The sequence below is a fragment of the Kryptolebias marmoratus genome, linkage group LG8 (assembly GCF_001649575.2).
Source record: "Kryptolebias marmoratus isolate JLee-2015 linkage group LG8, ASM164957v2, whole genome shotgun sequence".
NCBI classification, from domain to species: Eukaryota; Metazoa; Chordata; class Actinopteri; order Cyprinodontiformes; family Rivulidae; genus Kryptolebias; species Kryptolebias marmoratus.
In genome coordinates this window covers 9,264,880-9,284,545 of record NC_051437.1, presented here as the reverse complement: position 1 = coordinate 9,284,545, position 19,666 = coordinate 9,264,880, and the positions used below count along the sequence as shown (strand labels likewise).

The 19,666-nt window shown below is 42.9% G+C and overlaps 2 protein-coding genes across 3 annotated transcripts; one reads left to right on the top strand and one right to left on the bottom strand.

The window, feature by feature from the left end:
• Nucleotides 1–6: 6 nt before the first annotated feature.
• On the top strand, nucleotides 7–5,565 carry gpr173 (G protein-coupled receptor 173). The gene is made up of 2 exons (XM_017409326.3): nucleotides 7–1,083; nucleotides 2,322–5,565. The coding sequence occupies exon 2, from the start codon at nucleotides 2,489–2,491 to the stop codon at nucleotides 3,704–3,706; it is 1,218 nt and encodes a 405-aa protein (XP_017264815.1). The 5' UTR covers nucleotides 7–1,083; nucleotides 2,322–2,488; the 3' UTR covers nucleotides 3,707–5,565.
• A 5,301-nt stretch (nucleotides 5,566–10,866) lies between these two features.
• wdr13 (WD repeat domain 13) lies at nucleotides 10,867–19,609 on the bottom strand. Of its 2 annotated transcripts, none has more exons than XM_017409359.3 (10): nucleotides 19,492–19,609; nucleotides 18,868–18,947; nucleotides 18,506–18,737; nucleotides 18,035–18,144; nucleotides 17,682–17,812; nucleotides 17,282–17,589; nucleotides 12,803–12,983; nucleotides 12,544–12,685; nucleotides 12,340–12,458; nucleotides 10,867–11,683 (listed from the first exon to the last, which is right to left on the bottom strand). In XM_017409359.3, the coding sequence occupies exons 2-10, from the start codon at nucleotides 18,906–18,908 to the stop codon at nucleotides 11,499–11,501; spliced, it is 1,449 nt and encodes a 482-aa protein (XP_017264848.1). In that variant the 5' UTR covers nucleotides 18,909–18,947; nucleotides 19,492–19,609; the 3' UTR covers nucleotides 10,867–11,498. The 2 variants fall into 2 exon arrangements, with proteins under 2 accessions (XP_017264848.1, XP_024860267.1); XM_025004499.2 differs by lacking the exon at nucleotides 19,492–19,609 and adding an exon at nucleotides 19,439–19,479.
• Between the last annotated feature and the right edge of the window lie 57 nt (nucleotides 19,610–19,666).

The following is a 19,666-nucleotide window of genomic DNA, read 5'->3' as shown; positions in this document are numbered from 1 at the left end:
CCGACGCTTTCCGCGAATGTGCGAGCTCCCTCCTCGCCAGCAGCCATAATTGGGATTATTCAGGAATAATTCGCCTGATCCTGCCGTGCTGCTTTTCTTTTCTTTTTTTCTTTTTCCCCCCCCTTCTTTTTTTAGACAGGGGGGTGGGTTGGGTTTCCGTTTTGTTTTGTTTTTCATTTATTTATTTTTTTATTTGTATTGAAACGTGACTTCGACGCGGCTCCTGCGAGGTGAAAATCCTCGTTTTTGTTTTTTTTCCTTGCTGGGATTTTTTTTTTCTCTCTCTCTCTCTCTCCCTCTCTCTCCTTCTTGCTTTGGTTTCCTCATTACATTTCATCTGTCATGGAGGCTTTCATTGTGGACCATTAAGATGTAGTCCACCTTCGCAGGGCAGCAGCAGCAGCAGCAAAACAAAGACTGCATCCTGACAGTCCGGGGCTAGAAATGCGCGGCGTTTCCTCCTCTCCTGGCTGAAAACATGGCAAACAGAGACGCTGTCTGTCCTGATGGCCATTCTCCACCCAGAGACGGTTCATTTAGGAGCTCTGCGATCCTTTTTTTTTTTTTTTTTCTCTCACCCCCCCTCTCTAACGATTGTGGGTGGGTTATTGTAAGCATCCTGGCATCTCTTGGATATAAAATCAGAGAATAAAGGTTTATGTTTTTGATTTTTTTTTGTTTTGTTTTTATGGAGCCCGGTCCTCGACGTGATGCAACATAAAAATCTGTTTTCTCGGATGATATTCAAATGAAGGGGAGCTGTAAAAAGGGTGGCGGTGGATGCATCTTCTCCCCCCCTCTCCTCTCTCATCCATATCTCTTAAATGTGACTCGACCCCGCGGAGGAGCCGCCGTCCTCGGACTGTTCGATCAGCTGTTGATTATCCGCCTCATGTCGATTACATGTTCGTCCGTCCGCCGGGTTTTGTGCAGAACAGGTGTCGTTTGAGGCTGGGGGAGCGGGGAGCCCGGCGATGTGTGTTTCTGTCCATTTAACGAGCTGTGAAACAAAGCGACCGGGATCGTTTGGTTTGTTTTTTGACCGTGAAATAAGAGCAGAGCCGGAGAATGAGGGAATGAAAGGTAGGTTATCATCTGTCTCTGTCTTTTTTTTTTTCTCCACACACACACACACACATACACAGACAGAGAAATGCAGCATCCAAGTCTTTCCTGGCTGCCATCAGCAGCTCGACTTGCATTTCCACCTGTGTCCTGCTGATGCAGCTGGGGGGGGGGGGGAAACACACACACACAGCAGAGGTGATTTTGACACCTGTTCATCTGTTTTTTCCACTCCACCCTGTGTTTCAGGCCTAGCCGACATGGCAGCCATTTAATCAGGTGAAATGTTTGTCAAACTGGCAGGGAGGTGTTTTTTATAGAGAGATATTTTTTTTTCCAACATTAAGGATCATTGTTTTGTGTTCATGGCCTACATTGACAAGGCCCACCCAAGCCAGCAGCATCCCTCCCTATGCTTTGTTATCATCTCCCCCCCCCCACCCCCTCCATCAGAATAGGTAGCTATTGGTTTGTAATCCAATTTTTATTTTATTTTTTTTTATGCACACCGATGTTCTGCCGAGGCTCCTTCTTGGCGTCGCTGCTTCAACGCCGAGCCCGGCTGCGATGAATAAAGTCATCGTTTTACGCTCCTGTTGAGTTTGATGCCATTTTCCCAGACAGACGCAGAGTAACCAGAAAAGGAAAAAAGGAAAGAAAGAAAAATACAACAACTGACGGCACTCCTGGTGCCATTTTTTTTTTCATTGCTATGAATGGTACAGATTACACCCACTGCCTTTTTATTTATTTTTTTATTTTTTTTTGGCTCATTTTCTTTTCTGGCTGTCACGCACGCTCGTGTAAAGAGACCAGCAGAGGGAAAGCATAAAATGTTCTTCCCTCATTTACAAGATCTCCGCTGTTTGTTGGACATGCCCAGTGTTGGTTATGCTGTGTCTGCTCCACCCCCCACCCCTCCACCCCCTGTACACCCCCATGCATTCAGTCAAACACCCACACTTGCACAAAGTATGTGAGCTGTAGTATCTTAGCAACGGGCTAGGTAATTACTGAGAGAGCCAAGGAGCTGGCATGCTGTAGAGCTGCTGATCTGATCCCAGCGTTAGAAAAACAGAAAGGCAGAGATTTGAGCTGTGTTGTCCAACACGACACTTCCACATCCACGCCGTCTCCACTTAAGTTTCCTGTCCGCTTGGTGCGCTTACAAGCCGGTCTGACGTCTTGTTCGGTCTTGTCTCAAGAGACAAAAAAAATAAATAAATAGAAAAAAAAATGTGTGTTTCTGTTTGCAGGTGGTGAGGCTGTGGACAAAGAGGGAAGATGATTCGTTCATGTAGAAAAGATCAGTACGGCCTCTCCTTGTGAAGACGAGAGAGCCGTGGGAGACGACGGCTGAAGGAGGATAGGAGCTGCGTTCAAAGGGGCCCTAATCGGGCAGGCTCTCGTGGAAGGTGAAAGAATGGCTAACCAGAGCTTTGCCATCGACGGCCCTGGCAGTTTACTGGCTGTGCTGGCCTCCCAGAGCGGACTGTCGAAAGGCGGCGGCGGCGGCGGCGGCGGCGGCGGCAGCAGCAGCGACAGCAGCACCGGAGGAATCTCTGCCACAGATGTGTCTGCCTACTTTAAGCTGGTCTTCTTGGGGCTGATCATCTGTGTCAGCCTGGTCGGCAACCTTTTGGTGTCCATGCTGGTGCTGCGAGACAGGACACTTCACAAGGCTCCTTATTTCTTTCTTTTGGACCTGTGCCTGGCTGATGCAGTTCGCTCCGCGGCCTGCTTCCCCTTCGTACTGGTTTCTGTCCACAACAGCTCGGCCTGGACTTACAGTGCCCTGAGTTGTAAAGTTGTAGCTTTCATGGCCGTCCTGTTTTGTTTTCACGCTGCCTTCATGCTGTTCTGTGTGGCCGTCACCCGCTACCTTGCCATCGCCCACCACCGCTTCTACGCCAAGCGCATGACCATCTGGACCTGCGCCGCCATCATCTGCATGGTGTGGACTCTGGCCGTCGCCATGGCGTTCCCGCCCGTCTTTGACGTGGGGACTTATAAGTTCATCCGTGATGAGGATCAGTGCATTTTTGAACACCGCTACCTGAAGACCAACGACACCCTGGGTTTCATGCTCATGCTGGCCGTGGTGGTCCTGGCCACGCACGGCTTCTACGCCAAGCTCCTGCTCTTTGAGTACAGGCACCGCAAGATGAAACCTGTCCAATTGGTGCCGGCGATCAGCCAGAACTGGACCTTCCACGGTCCCGGGGCCACGGGTCAAGCCGCGGCCAACTGGATTGCGGGGTTTGGTCGTGGTCCCATGCCCCCTACTTTGCTGGGCATCAGGCAGAATTTACACAATCAGCACCGGCGGCTGCTTGGCATGGAGGAGGTGAGGTCAGAGAGGAGGCTGGGCAGGATGTTCTACACCATCACTCTGCTTTTCCTAGTCCTCTGGGCGCCCTACATCGTGGCGTGCTTCTGGAGGGTGTTTGTCAAGTCCTGCTCCATCCCCCACAGGTACCTTTCCATCACAGTGTGGATGAGCTTCGCCCAGGCCGGCGTCAACCCCATCTTCTGTCTCCTGCTTAACGAGGACCTGAGGAAAGTGCTGAGAGCCCACCTGCCCACTTACTGGAGGACTAAACAACACCTGCCCCAGGATGAGGCCTACTGCATCATGTGAGGGGGGAAATAACGAGGTCAACTTAAAGAATGTTTCCAGATTTAAAGTGAAATTTACAGAGCAGAAGTGCTGCAGAGCACTTGGAGTAAGTCAGTGTCTGATTTGTTGTTCTTGCACAGCAAAACCAAATCCTTGCTTAGAAGTTCAGGCACAGTGTGAAGAATGTCGATATTTGATTAAAGGTGCAAAAGTCTGGGTAGGGCAATAGAAAACCCCCTGGTAACACTTGCATTTTTGATCCTGTACTGTACGATGAATAGGTTGAAAAGATCCCCACAATCCCCACCCCGGTTCTGTACGACAGATGCCATTTTAAAATAACGTTGCCTTATTTTAGACGGACACGCTGCAGAGCTTTGAGCCGAGAACTAGTTTGTGTCACGTAAGGCTCTAACCAGAAACAAACCGTTGAAGAGATGTGCCGTGGACTGTGAATAGAAGAGGGGGGGGGGGCGCGCTCAGAGCGTTACTAACTCTGAAACACATCAAAGAACTCAAAGGGTCTGAATGGAGCGATACACCACTCTGGACACCTTTTCATGTAATTCAAAGGAGGCTGGCGGGATATTAGGCGGACCCAATAACCTTGGACACATTTAAATAGCTGTCGTGAACCCAGAAGCCCCTAACATGCTTGATTTTTCTTTTTCTTTTTTTTTTTTTGGACTTATAGGGCATGTCAGGTTTCTTTGTATTATAAAAGGGGGGGGGGGGGAAGGAAAAATGCCTGTTTTGCTTTATTTGTAAACAATACCTGTTAAGCAGATGACACTATTTTGAAATATGACTTGATTTCATATTGTACAGACTGTACAGGAATGACCATTCCTGCTTGTGTGTTTTTATATAGCATCTGTGTGTATGTGTGTGCGCGCGCGAGAGAGGCAAAAGGTAGAAAGAACACAAAGAGGGGAGGGAGGCAGAATGAGTCTGACAGAAATAATGATGATAGAGTAGGTTTCAGTAATACTGAGTCAAAATGAAAAACAGCCACATTTTGTTGTCTCAAAATCCTGCAAAATTGAGCAATCATCATATGGAAACTAATTCTTTCAATGGATTTCTGCAACTGGAAAAATGTGTTATGATTTTTTTTTAAATATATATATATATAAAAATGCTAATGTGCAAGTTAATGTGAAACACAGAGGGGTAATGAGAAGGGGGCGGATTCATTTTACTATTTGTACATTGCAAACAGGCTATAGGGTTTAATGACTTGACTAATGATGTATGTATATTACATCAACTTTAAAAAAAAAAAACAATTAGAAAATGTACATTTATTTGCAAATGATGGTTTTGGAGAATGTTTGAAAATACTGGACTGTTTCCGTCTGCTTTTTGCCAGAACTTTAAAGAGGAAATGACGTGGCCCCCCCTCGAGGTGAAGGGATCGCGAATGTTAACCCGGCCCTCTTATATTTCTGCTCAATTGAAATGTCACCGTTTGAGTGTCCGGATCACAGTGTGTTTCCGAATCAAAGCGACTTCAGGCTGTGGTGTATGGATCCCCGGCTCAATCCACGCACCGAATTGTTCCTCCAAATTCAGATTCCCCGTAATGCAAATGTCTGACCTTCAGTACGTTAGGCATAGATATATATGTGCAGTCGGTTTTCTAAATGTGGACACTTGCACAGCATACTGTTCTAGCATGCATTCCACTGCGTTTCATAGATTCAAGACTTGGGGTTCTACAACTTGTACAGATGCTGACGCGGAAAGATGAAGCGACAAGTGAACAGAGGTTCGTGATTTTTGTGTCTGGCATTCCTTTGCGAGATGATATTCTGTAACTGTACAGTTTACCTGAGGTGGTTCTTTTGCCCACTCATCAATAAAGACTCTACTTTTGATGCGTTCTGAGTTCTGAGCTGCCTGGACGGAGACGTGGCACGAATCCCGTCCTGCGTGCACTGTAGTTTCCGAACGGCGACGAAAGAGCTGGCTGTCTGTCCCATCGGTCCGCACTCGCGATCCTTTTCACTCAACTCTGGCCAACACCGCCTCTCGGCTCAAACGGGTTTGTGGTTTCTCTCGCCAGTCCAAACCTTTTCAATCGGTGGCATTCCGAAGCTAAATTGAAGCACCTTCAATTAACAGGTTTATACAAGATCCGAACCTAAAACCCTCTTGAAGCGGGGGTCTTCGTGCTTCGCAGTAATAAAATCTAGGGTGAGATTTGGACAGTTCTGCTGTGCAGGAGCCAGGATAACACAATTAGGGAAGAGTCTCAAAATCACCAGACTGACTAAACAATGTTTGTTACTGCCAAGCAAGTAATGCTGCAGCCAAAAGAGTATTGAGTTGATTATTGATTCAGCTTACTCCTATTAATGTAATTTTTTTCTGTAAGGGGGAGAAATTATTTTTGTCTTCTTGTACTTATTACACAGCATTACTTCAAGTTAAAGTATTGGAGGAAAAATGACACGGCAGAAACAGAAACAATGAGATAACTTAGGTTTAATATACTAATGACTATTAACCACAGGTGCAGGTTAAAGGGATAGTTCAGATTGTTTGAAGTGGGGTCCATGGAGAGGTTCTGAACAGTTAACATCTTACCTGCTGCTGATAGCTCTGAACAACCTCAGTTTGGAGAAATAAAGAGTTTTAAGTCTGTCAGGAGGGTAACAAGCTAATGGCTAGTCTGGGGGTAGTAGGATCAAAGAGAACTTAAAACAGCTCCAATCTATAAAAACAAACAAAAAACAATAATTGAAGTTGTTGTAAAACACTCATTTAGAACCTTTTGCACCACTTTTAATGTCACACTGCGTCAAAAATATTTACATGTGCTTATTTGAGAGTGCAAACAGCAGCAGCTAGCTGTAGCACTTCTACTGCAGCCTTGGACACTTCCAGCTTCGACAATATAATATTTCTGTCTGAATAACCATGTAGTGCAAAATTGATGGTTATGTAAAGGTTTATAAAAATAAAAAAAAACATTCGCCTGAACGGCAATGAAACGCTTCAGATTGGAGTTGTTTTAAGGCAGCAGGAATCCAGTTTGGATCTGACTCCAGTGTTAGCTGTCAGTCCGATCTGAGCAGGATCAGTTTTAAAGCAGCACGCTGTCACCTTGAAACAACTCCAGTCTTAAAAGTTTCCAAGCAGTTCATGCCGATGCTACTTCTGAAACCTTTACATTGTCGCCCCTTTATCATGCACGGTTATTTCGCAGAAACATTATTTATATCTTCCTTCTGGAAGTCCCCCCCCCCACACACACACACACACACACACGACCAGACAGTCTTATATGTAAAATATTTTTTATGAACGGGAATTACAGAGAGGAGCTGCAAAGCTTCAATTCAGCTTCCGTGTTTCACCATATTTCAAATAGCCTAAATATGACGACAGCAAAACAAAACTCCTGAATTTCTGTTCATGCCTTTTGGTTTTGGTGTCACTCTGAGGTTATCACCAGAAGTGCTACAGCTAGCTGCCATTACTGCTATTTGTGCTAGCAAACAGCCATCAAATTCCATGTTACTAACTGCGTAATGCAAAATTAACAGTGATGCCAAGCTTTATTCGTTTATGTTCACAGGAACCGTGATAAAATTCTGAGGGCTGGAGTTGCTTCAAGACAGAAAAATCCATTTCAGATCAGACTAGTTGTTAGCCTGTAAGTCTGGTCAGAATTAAACTCTCCAAATTTCTCCAAACTGAGGTCGATCAAAGAGCTATCTACAACAGGTAAGATGTTAACTATTGACAAGGATTTCACAGAACTCAACCTCAAAAGATCTGAACTATCACTTTAAGCTCTTAATGTGTCATATCTGGAACTTTAACATCTAGTCACGTGACTCTTTTAACAGTGAAGCTGCATTCTTACCAGATTCTTAATAACTGTAGAGTTTTGGTTAAAAAAAAAACAGGAAAATAAAAGATCTGAAAAACACATTTACACTTAAAATTCAAGACGCTGCGCATGCTTATTAGCATGATACTGTAATAAATCAACTCAATGTTCATTTTAATGGGCTGTTACTCGAGGACGGTGAGCTTGCAGAGACAGAAACTGGGTTTGAGAGAGAAAAACAACCCATGACTGACAGACAGGGAGCGGAGAGTCATCAGTAGGAAGCTTTTTAGCTTTTTAGCTTCGAATACTAAAAAGGAGCAGGATCAAAAAGTGTCAAAACTCCTGGCAAGAAGATTTTCCAGAGATATTAAACAAATCCAACTTGACTGCAATGAGGTGCGTGTCCAAATGTTATGTTTGTCATCGTCAACATGATGGAATTAAGGACAGCTTTTATAATTTCATCTTTGGGGGGGAAAACATTTTAAATATTGCTGCTAATCAAAGCGAGCATGTAGAGGTTAAGTCTTCAACAGTAGATGAGATACAAAAACCTTTAAAATACACAAAAAGCTGCTTGAAGAACTGAATGTCTCCAGCTCTTGTGGCTCACAAAACAACTCATTTAACAAGCCTTATGTAAGAAGCTACGCTGAATAATTATGCTATGTTAAGATGAAATAGATAGGATGGGAGAAAATAATATGCTTGTATCTTAATTAGGCCCTGATTGAAATCCAGCCGCTGGATGGTTGTGCAATCTGTTTTAAAAACAATCATCCTATGTTTTGAATGTGAATGAGAGCTAATTCTCATTGTCTGTATTAGTGCACTCACAGGGTGCACGCTGGAGATGTCTCCATTGTGAGCTGCGGCGTCTGTGCGCACGTCCTGAAAATATTCCTGCCTTTGACAGGTTGCATCGCCTCTCTGTCTCCTCAGAACTGATGCTGAAGCCTCATCTGAGAGCTTATTTTTAAGCTCCTTCCCACCTCTCTCCAAGATACACCACAACAAAGGCCATCTTACTCATTTGTGAGAGCTGACGCGCCGTGTGTCTGAAAGGTGCGCACAAGAAAGGCTTTTTGTTGGCCTCATACATGTTTTTTTTTTTATTACCCCTTTTATTAGCTGTATCCTGACAATTACAAATGAAGACAAGTCCCGACCTTCCCAGGCAGCAGCTGTTTTTTTTTTTTTAAATATATAATAATGACCTTTGATGTTGCATTTAAAAGACAAAACTGCAGGTTTATCCAACAAAATGCTTTGTGAAACAAATTATTTCAGCTGCACTTTTCATTAAAGCTTTTTTAATTAAGTTCAGTAACCATTAAAATAAATTAAAGAATTTCTAAACGAATAAATCCTTATAATCAAGGATGCTTAAACTAATTTAATGAGCGTAATGTGTTATAAACGAACCATCCGTAATGTTCTATTATTATAAATCTTGTCATTTTTTTTAGCACCGTCATACAAACGAGTTTTAATGCAGTCTTATAAATGCATTTAAATATAAACTATTATATTTAGCGATCATAGAAAATGTTTGAATTCGTTCTTCTGTGGCAGGATGATGCAAACTGAGTGTGTGTCGGAATGTGGCAATCATTCTTCGGAACGCCACTGATGGCATAATCCAGAAATCCTCAGAGTGTGAGCTCCTATCTGATCCATCTCTGTCATTTCCGACCCATCAGAATCCTTAAAGACAGCCCTAATATTTCAGGTGTCAACATTTGTTTGTCAAGCTACAAATAGTGCATTTCATTTAGCTTTGATTAGTAAAATCTATCTATGATACTGAATGTTAACACATGTTTATGACGGCTGCTTTATAGGACTCAGGTGGTTGAGGGTTTTTTTTTTTTTCATGTTTACTTGCAGATTTTCCTTGCTTTTGTACATTTCAGGTACATTTATGGGACTGTTGTCAGTTAAAATCTCAAGCTGTAAAAAATGCGCCAGATTGACCAAACAGCTCTGTTGATGAAATGTCTCACATTATACAAAAAAAGGTTTAAAACAAAACATGTTCAGTAATTTAGGTAATCTTTTTTGACCAACCCTCTGTAAATCTGACTAACCTTTTTCATTGTTTAAGTCTGCCAGAACATAATTCAGGAATATTTCTTTATTTATGATTTAGAGTATCTAGATGTAGTACGTACCATTTATCAAATAAATAAGATGATATTAGTCTAAATACATGTATTTCTAAGCCACAAACTGAAGGAAATTCTGATCTGTGGTGGTAAAAAGGCTGGTATGAAGCAGCCCTGAAGTTTGTCACACAGATCTTAAATGCAGCAAAGTTGACTAAAGTCACAGATGGCCAGCCGCCGGCAGCAGTGGATAGAAAATAAAGAGGACATAAAAACGAGCGTTTCTCCGGTGATGACCATGAGCTGCATGTGCTGAAAACATTCAAACCTATTCAGTGCTTTTTGCATCTCGTCAGCTAAAGAGATCAACTTACTGACAGCAAATTAGTTTTTACGATCCTTTATGCTAAAAGAAAGTGGAATAACCCTGAACGTTTAAAGGAACGTGTTGGTGAACAGTGTGCGTCTGCGGGAAAGTTACAAACAGTATCTTACCTGCTGTAGATAGCTCTTTACGGACGGATGAGCTAACGGTTCAAAGACCAAAATGGATTGCTGCTGACCTAAAACGACCCAGAGCTCTGCCGTTCATGTGAACGCTTTTCTTTATAAACTTTAACATCACCATCAATTTGTCAGCACACGATATTCACAGACTGTAGGATCACGAGGTTCTGTTGTCACGTCTGGTGAATTTCGCCATTTTCAATAAACTTCTACCTTAAAATTTTTCCTGGTGGTTGAAGCCAAGGTTGAGCCTTTACACCATGAAATCCCAGCCAGATTTGATCCCTGTCAGCACCAGAAGTGACACAGCTGGCTTACGCTGCTACTGCGGTAGTCTGAGTCTCCATAAAGAACCACATAATGAAAGACGGACGCTGATCGAAACAGTCTAATAAACTTTCACATGAACCACTCTGACATTTTTATGATTACAGTTGTTAAAAGAAGGCAGCGATCTGTTTTAGTCCTGCTCCAACTAGCCATTAGCTCGTCAGTTCAGTCAGACTATCCACAACAGCTAAGATATTAATTTTTAAGTGTTTAAGATCACCAATAAGCTCGGCCTTATCATAAATTCCTGACATGTGACCTAACATTATCGCTTATTTGTCCAGCAGCAAGCACAGCAGGGTGTGTTTTTTTAATATGCTACTGAAGAAATGTCAACATGTTCGTTTTTAAATTGCTTTAAAAATGTTTTGTCACAAAGCAAAAAGACCTGACAATGACAGCAGTTTATTTGAGTTCAATAAATTATAGGAATCTGCAAACGGCATGAACAGAGGTCCACATATACAAATAAGTACAAACACATACTTATAAATACGCTCATCTTTCGTGGTAAATGATCTGATATGCCGACTGACTGGATCTGAGCTCGGTTTCATGCACGTGGTCTCAAATGCAAACAGGCAACAGAGAGCAAACAAGGCTGTTGTACAACACTTGATTACACTGCTTGAATAGGAGTTACATAAATAGTGAACTAGAGCTATGCCAGAGGGAACGTCAGTGTGATACAAAGTGTTGCTTTTTTTTTTTTTTCTTCCCTCCACTAAGATTATGTAGCATCCTCTTCACATGAATTCAGTAATATCCACAATAGCTGGAGGTAAGCCATGCCACATACATGGTCGTAGTGATCTTTCCTTAAAAACAGCTGCAGGTGTAGGAATACAGACATGCGCACACGACCCACCTCCCACCCAGTGACTTTTCTAAGACATCCCTATCACCTACACAGGATGGCGTTCTAGTTGATTGCACTTGATCATGACATTAAGCAGCCTGTTACGTTCCAGTGAGAATCGACGGATTGTTATTGGACGGTTCGAGGGCGGCGGTGGGTCGGTCACTTCTGCTCCCGCCTCCAGACGATGACCATGCCGGTGGAATCGGCGGACGCCAGCAGACTCTCGTCGCAGTTGAAACTCACGTCTAGAACCGGCCCTCCGTGACCCTGCAGCTTGTTGACGATGGCCTTGGTGTTGCGCTCCACGTCGAAGAAGTAGACGCAGGTGTCCTCGCTGCCGGTCACTGGGGGCGCGGGCGGTGAAAGGAAGAGATCAAACCATGAGGACGAATTGCGAGATTAGACAGAGAAGTAAAACGACTTGTTCTGCCTCCGCACTGTCTCAAAGAACGTCCTTTATGCTGAAATGGAAATGAGTCAAGCTTTAAAGCTAATTTTCTCTTTTTTGCCACCAAGCTCAAAACACTTCATCAGCTATTTCACATTGGATTAAAGAAAGCATTTCAGCAAAACCATTGAAAAAGGTCTTCTTTTTTCACCCCCATTCAAAAACTGTCGGGTACTTTGAGGTGACTGAGAAACAGACCTCATGCAAACACAGACGGGCCTTGATTAATTCCAACTGATGTCAAATAAAAAGGTGCTAAAAGTCAAGTGCGGCGATTCTGCAGGGTAAAGCAGCGTTACTGTTTTCTAGTCTCATGTGTGTGACACACTGTATAAAATAGGTTGCTTTGTTGCTGAAAGATTGCTAATTTGAGCTTTTTTTTTTTCTTTCTTAAATCCAAAAGCAGCAGCGGCATGCTATTTTTGCCCGTGTTTTGCCTGCAGCAAGCAATACACTGTGGTCTCATTTTGGATTCAGATATCGCAGCAGGTACACTCGGAGACCACAGCAGGAGCGCAGAGAGACCACAGTGGGAACCGAGAGGCTTCTTACCCACACAGGCCCCTTGTCTGAAAGACATGAGGGGGCAGAAAATGCTGTGAATGTGCTGAGAGCCGTGCTGGATGGGGAAGCTTCTCTTCAGCTGCAGAGTTCCTTCGTTGTCCACCACCCTGCCGATGCGATCACTCAGTAAATAAGTCTGTGTGCACAGTAATGACAACACTGTTTTGCAGCGAGTAGCTCTGGCACACTGACCTGTACAGCAGCAGCTTGTTGACGCAGGCGTTGACCAGCAGGGAGGGGTCTCTGGCCTCCCGGCTGATCCAGGACCGGGCAGATATGCTGCAGATGGAGCTGCCTTCACTCACCACCAGCCGCTTGGCTTTGGTTAGCTTTCCTTGAGGGGGAGAGGGGGGAGGGGGAGAGACACATCAGCTGTATTCTCTCGCGTCGTTCAGCGAAAAAGCCGATTCGAATTTGTAATGCAGTCGGTGGACGCTGCTGCGCCCGTTACCTGTTGCCATGTCAAAGAGGAAGGAAAAGATGCTGCCCCTGTCATCGCCAGCCCACAGGATCCTCCCCGGAGCATCAAAGGAGAGCGACAGCACGCGGCCTGTCAGCTTACTGGAGCCCCCCTTCACCTTCTTCCCAGTGGAGATGTTAACCACCTGCAGGTGGTGCTTGCTGTTTCCCACCTAGAACACAGGGGCCAGGAGTGAAGAACCGTCATCACTCCTGCAGCGGATCACCGAGAAAAGCTCTAGCTGTTGGGAACACGGGGAAATTTAAATCGGTTTCTCTTTCACGTTTGATTTACCGAAGTGCGAAAGGACACAGACGTGCACGACTTTGCTTTCATTTAACATTTTCTTCTTCAGGTAAAGAATTTAAAGTAAAAAACAAACAAAAAGGTTAAATCAAACCCCATCAAGACATTTGCCGCTTTAGTTTTGGTTTCCAACGCTGACATTTAATTTTGAAATTTAAATAAATGTCTGCTGCATACGCCACACTCATGCATTATTTAGAAACAGATAAAAGGCTCCCATCTGGAGGTTATTTCCTCTGCATGTACTGTTTGTAGGTACATAAATAAGAAATCATCTGAAATAAAACACGTTGGAATTAGTTTCACAGTGTGGCATTAACTTTGAAGTGGAAATGAAAACAGCCCGTGCTGTTTGACATTTTTCTGCAAATCTAAATCAATAAAAGGCAAAAAAAACAACAACTTTTTGACAGTAACAGTTTCTAAAAACGGACTATTCTTATGTTTGACTTAAATAGAAATGTAGAGCCACAGAACAGCTCATAGTCACGTCACAGGACAGGTATTTAGGCATTTTTCAGGTTTAACCATCACCTTCTCTCACAAAGTATTCAGGGAAATCCGAACATTGTTCTCCCTGTTTTTGACACAAACGCTGCTCGGATTGTTTCTGACAATAAAGATACGGGCTGTAAAATCCAGAGGTGCACTGCAGACCTCTGGATTTAGTCCCGTTTATCTTGGATAATGTATTACCTGAACACAGTCACTAGATTTAAAAAAAAATAAAGCCAAAGCACATCAACAATTCAGTCTTCGTCCTCCCGTCACACTTTTCTAGTTTTCCAGAGTCAGAATTTCTTATAATCTTCAGAGTCGATCAATATTTTTTCAGGTTTCCTGGAGGTCTTTCAAAGGTTTTTTTTCGAGACTTTAGCTGCTTTTTTCACTCTTTTTGTCCAGTACAAGGCCATTTTCAGAGGAACGACATCGTTTATTTTTCTGTTAAGCAGCTTCACTCTGAACCGCATATCATTCGGGCGTAAATCGTCTCCTAAACTCAAGGGAAGAACCAGTGTTGCGTTGACAACGTGGCAAAGAAACCATTTAAACTGAACCTTTAGGCTGTTTGGGACCAGCACAACCTGTGATACTGCTTTTGTCGAATCTTTTAAAGGAATACAAGAAAGCTCCTTGGACGAGAAGCACAAAAACATCTGCAAGAAAAAGTCCATTTCTTATTAAACTTGCTAGATTATGAAAAATACCAAAAATATCAGTTTGACAACATATTCAACAAAGTGACTCCAAAGAGCTATTAGCTGAAAACTAGACAGTAGACGATCAACTAAAGGATCTCTTTGGTCTTGGATGGATTATTTTGTTAACTTTCAGACAGTTTTTAGACCTCGTACTTCTTTTATCCGTCACTTGTCCCCCGTTTTACTTAAAGCACATACTGAAAAATATGCTTTCATGGTTAGGTACGAGGAATGAGACTAGAAAGGAGGGGAAACAATTTGCCAAAGTTCAAAGAATAAATTTGAAAGACCTTCTGAAAGTCTGAAGAAATATTGATCAAGACCACTTTGAAAAATTACAAAAAAATCTGGCTCCTTTGAATCCAGACAAAGAAATTAGGAGGAGGTTTACAACTTCTGCAAAGGACTGTATCGTTTTAATAAATCCTTACTGAAGGTCACAAAGTGCTTGTTAGGAAAATTAACAGCTTCAGAAATTCTGAATTTTTCTGATTAAATACTAGTTCAATTAACTTTGACCTCGTCTTTGTCTTCATTGAGTGTTTGTTTAATGGCTTCACTACGATTAGTGTGCTGATACGGATAAAAAAACAAACAAAACACCAGTACATGAGTGGGTGATGTCCCCATTAATAACTCCCATATCGTTAGTGTCAGGCCAAAACCCTGCATCTCAATGTTTCATCACTTGGATGTTTTTCCAAAAATCAACTCTGGTCGGCCTTCACATCTGTCTGCGGTTCTGTGGATGACTATCTGATACAAAGTCTCAAAATGAGCCTGAAATTTACCTTTCTAACTCCGTTTGTATCAGGTATCATGCTACAGCATGAATGAGTTCCTTTTTAAACACAAGTACAGCTTTTCTTTAAACAAGAATCAGTAAATCTACAAAATTAATGACCTTCAACTACTAATTCAATAATCTGACTATATACACAGACAAAATACAAATCGTAACCATACACAGTTTGTTTATTTTAAATGAAAGGTCCCCCCCCCAATGTTTTGAAAAGTTGTGCTTTTGGAGATGGAAGGTTTCGGCCCGACAGCAGCGATGATATTAGAAGCAGCATCTCTGCACTTGTCTTGCCATGAGAGATAAAAGCATCAGACGAAACAGCAGCAAAACATCCATCAATCGGTTAGCTAGGTCTGTTTATTCCCAAACACAGGGCGTATTTGAGTTTACACTGAGCAAGAGACGGAGCACAGCTTGGAGGATTCGCCTGTTACCTGGGGAGTCCATTTTTTTGGAGCACCTTTTTGTTTGTTTAAAATAAGTGACCCAGCTCTTAAAATTAAGGTAAAAATGCTGCTACTTATTCTGAAACCATAGCAGTTAAACTGATACTGACATTCTTAGGGCTCCCTTCACGCTTGACCCCACTATGACAAAAAAAAGAAAAAAGAATGTGGATGGTTTTATAGGGTTTTATAAAGGTCGTATTAAGAACACATTGGGCTCTCCATGACACGTGATAGGTCCATGATGGATTTGAGCATGCACTAAACCTTCGCAGCAAAGTGGTTTATCATTTTGGTGGCAAAGCACTGATGATGTGGGCCTATCGGCGTAGCTTCGTTGTCAAGAAGTTAAAGCAGGACGCTGAGCTCACGTCCAGGCTGCGACTGTGATGGTGACCAAGCCACGGAAACAAAACAAGCACAGGCCCATGAGACCCATGGTGGTAGCATCATGCTAATATGGTGTGATGGTACAAAAGTGCAAAAAATAGAAGGGAAAAAAGCTATGTGGTGAGTACTAAGACTGTCGCAGCATCGCAGCTGCTTTTACACTGAGGGAGGTTTTCCAAATTTGCAGCAATCCAGCCACATTCTCGAAGGTCATGTAGGTCTTAGACAGTGTTGTAGGGTTGAAGGTGGCCTACGTGAAGAAACTTGGTTAACATTATTGAGGTACTATGTATTATGGGTCCATATATGAGCATAAACTGAAAACTATATGAAAGATTATGTTATTGCGCAATAAATCAGTAAAATGTAATTGTGTTCCTGTCTGAAAAGACAATAGAAATGAACAGATTCCTCCCTGATCATTGTGAAGCCTGCAGCTGGGCATTAAAAACTTTCCAATACTAATGGTACAGTAAACAATTTCAAATATCTGAATGATCAATATTTGAATGCTATATTAATCCAAGTACTACTAATAAAAATTGATTGTTACTTTACTGTCAGCATTACTGAAAGTATCACAGCTGACACCCAGCTCAAACATTTGACCCATAAACAACACCAGAAGTTGGTATTTGAGAAGTTTTGAGGTAGAATAAAAATGTAAAATTGAGGTGCTGCATCACTGGGCACAAGAATAATAACGTAAAAATGAAGAAATTATAGCAGAAAATTAAAGGCCTAACATTCCTGAGGAGTTTAAATTACCCATCGGCTTTTATGAGTTTCAAACTTAAATGATTTTATGTTGAAAAGAAACAGAGTTCTACCTGTTTTAGTCAAATCTGGTAAATGATATTATGTGCCATTTCATGCCAGATGTGTTAGCTTACAGAACACATGTTGAAGAGGACCACCATCTTGACACCAATGTTTAGCTCAACATCTGGAACACTGGCTGAGTTATAACAATTGTTGTGTTTCTAAAAGTCAGTTATCTGTGACGGCCATCTTGAATGGGGCTGACTCTAAAAGTTAATCAGCTGAAGACATACATCGATGGTTACAATCTGAGAGTTTCATTAAAATCCATCCAGTGAGTCATCAGATATTTTGCTACCACAACGGACAAACAAACGGGCAAAATAATTTTTGCCTTCATGCTTTTGATGGGGGGGATAAAAATAAAAAAAAATCTCAATACAGTTGGAACGAATCTACATTTTTCAACTCAAAGTATTTTTTATCATTACCTGCTACTCACCGTAAACAATACAGCCGGACTAGTACTACAAACATCACTGCAAGAGCAGAAGACACTCACCACAGTAAGGTTATTATTCATCGGCTGGAAGGTGCAGCAGAGCAGCTCGCTGGATTCTGGGTCTCTGACTTCTCGAATGCACCGACCGTCCTCCGTGTTCCAGATGCGCAGAGTCCCATCTAACGACGTCGACACAATGATGTCGTTACTCAGGGACCAGGCGAAGTCTGTGACAGGACCCCCGTGCCCTTTCAGGGTCACCTTCACAACGGGAGGGGGTGGGGACAGTGTCATAATGGACAGGGTGCCATCCAATGAGCAACAAGCAAGGAGGTGCTTGTCATCATTAGCGAATTGTAACCGGGGAACTTAAAAAAAAAAAAAATGAAAACAGAAAAAAATGTTACATTCATGTTAATTATGCAACCTGATTAAAATAAATACAAATTTGTTTACACACCAGCAGAGTCAACATGCTGGTCAAATATGTGGTGCATGCCGGCAAAAGCATAATTTTCACTCAGGGTTGTGTCTCCTGCCATCGCACGACTGGCCTCTGCCACGGAGGTGGGCACCAAACTGCCCGGAGGCCTGTGGTCACAAATAAAAACACTTTAGAAAAATACAATCAACAGCTCACAACCCTTTTAGAAAATTGACAATTCCATATTAAACATCAGAATAAAATGAATGAACGCCAGAGCTACAGACAGCTAATTATTGATAAAAAAACAAACAAAAAAGAATCAAAAAGCTTCAAAGAAAGAAGCTGGATGAAAACAGAGGATCTTTGTTTAGCACTCTTCAGTGTACCTCTCATCATAGACAGCTCTGTTCATCTGGGCCTGGAGCTGGTAGGAGCCTCTGCTGACAGACCGGCGATGACCGCGAGCCCCTTGGGCACGAGGGTCCTCCTCAAAGTCCTGCCAGAGAGGGGGAGGGAGAGGAGCCACAAGAGAAAAAGAACCTCAAAGGAGTGAGTAAAGGTGAAAATGGAAAAAAGGCACATTTATAAATGTGAAACATGCATTACTACATGTTCAGAATGTACTGAAACTACCATGCATCTTTTAACTTGAAGATACTGCCCATACAAGGGCAGTGCCAGCCATTTCAACCAAGCTGCTCAGCTTAATATGTCCAGCAACCAAGATGTTGCTTATTTGTTTTTTAACCTTTAGAATGTTTTAAATCCCTACCCCACCACCATCTCCAAATACAGACACCTCCACTCATTTTCTGTTTTTCTACTGTCCCTGTCCTGTCCGTTTCTCAGAGTCTGACCTCCATGCGGTCCAGTGTGGTGCGGGAGCTGCGCACACTGCTGGCCCTGAAGCTGCTCTGCTCAGACAGGGGCCCGTAGCGCAGGGCCAACAGCTGACTGCGCAGCCTCAGGTACTGCCTGCGCAGTCCTGGCTCAAAGCCACACTTGGCGTTCTCTCTGAGCAGCTGGCTGCGTCGGCGGATGTACTGAGTTCGGAACTGTGGGAAGGTAGGCGTGCGGTAAGCATTGTACCTGGAAAATGGGGGGGGGGGAGAAGTGACACAGCACACTTTAACTCACAACTCATCCACGCGCAACAACATGTGAACAGATTTCTATATAAGAGTTGATCATTAGAGTGAGCTGCCTGTCTGAGTCTCACCTTGCGTCCACTGCCAAAACCTGCTGCCAAACAGCTGCCATTCCACAATACTCTGAGAAGATGAAGCCACTGCCAGAGTCCTGTCAAAGTAGCATCAAAAGCTCATATTTATACAAATGAACAACCCACTTGGACACTGTATGAATATATAACTGACCTAACGCTGATGTCACACTAAAATAATGAAATATAACCCCCACCTTGAACCTAAGCTTTAATTCAGGTGGTGTCATGGTGGAGAATCAATTACACCACAGTGAAATTATACAGTTGTTAGGCTTTGGCTGGCAGCGTGAGTTTGTCTTTGGGAAATTACACAGGTAAATCAAAACTGTCAAATGTAAACAACAACAACAACAAAAGTTTGGCTTTTGTATTTTTTTTCCAAAACCACCCAGAACCTACGAGGCTGACAGTCGGAAAGCTATACTAGCATCAGTTAGCAATTAGCAAGTGAGCAACGTCAACTTCAGCGGTTCTCCTCCAGAAAAAACAGGTTTAACAAGAACGTTTTACATTTCTAAAAAGCTATTCAATAGTGTAGGACTTTTAGACAACATTAAATGCTCACATTTCGGAATTAAATTGATGAAGTTCGCTGAAATACATTTGAAAACGACCCACCTTCCTTAGCTTCTCTCCATCGCTGCGCTTCCTGTCGAGTCACGTGACTCAGCCTGACCAATCCGGAGCCGCGTTTCCTCCGCTGTGACGCTGGGCCGACCCGCTTACAGCTGCAGAGCCTGAATGTCGGGCGATCGTTTCACAGCATTTAATGTTCACATCACAACCCTCAACA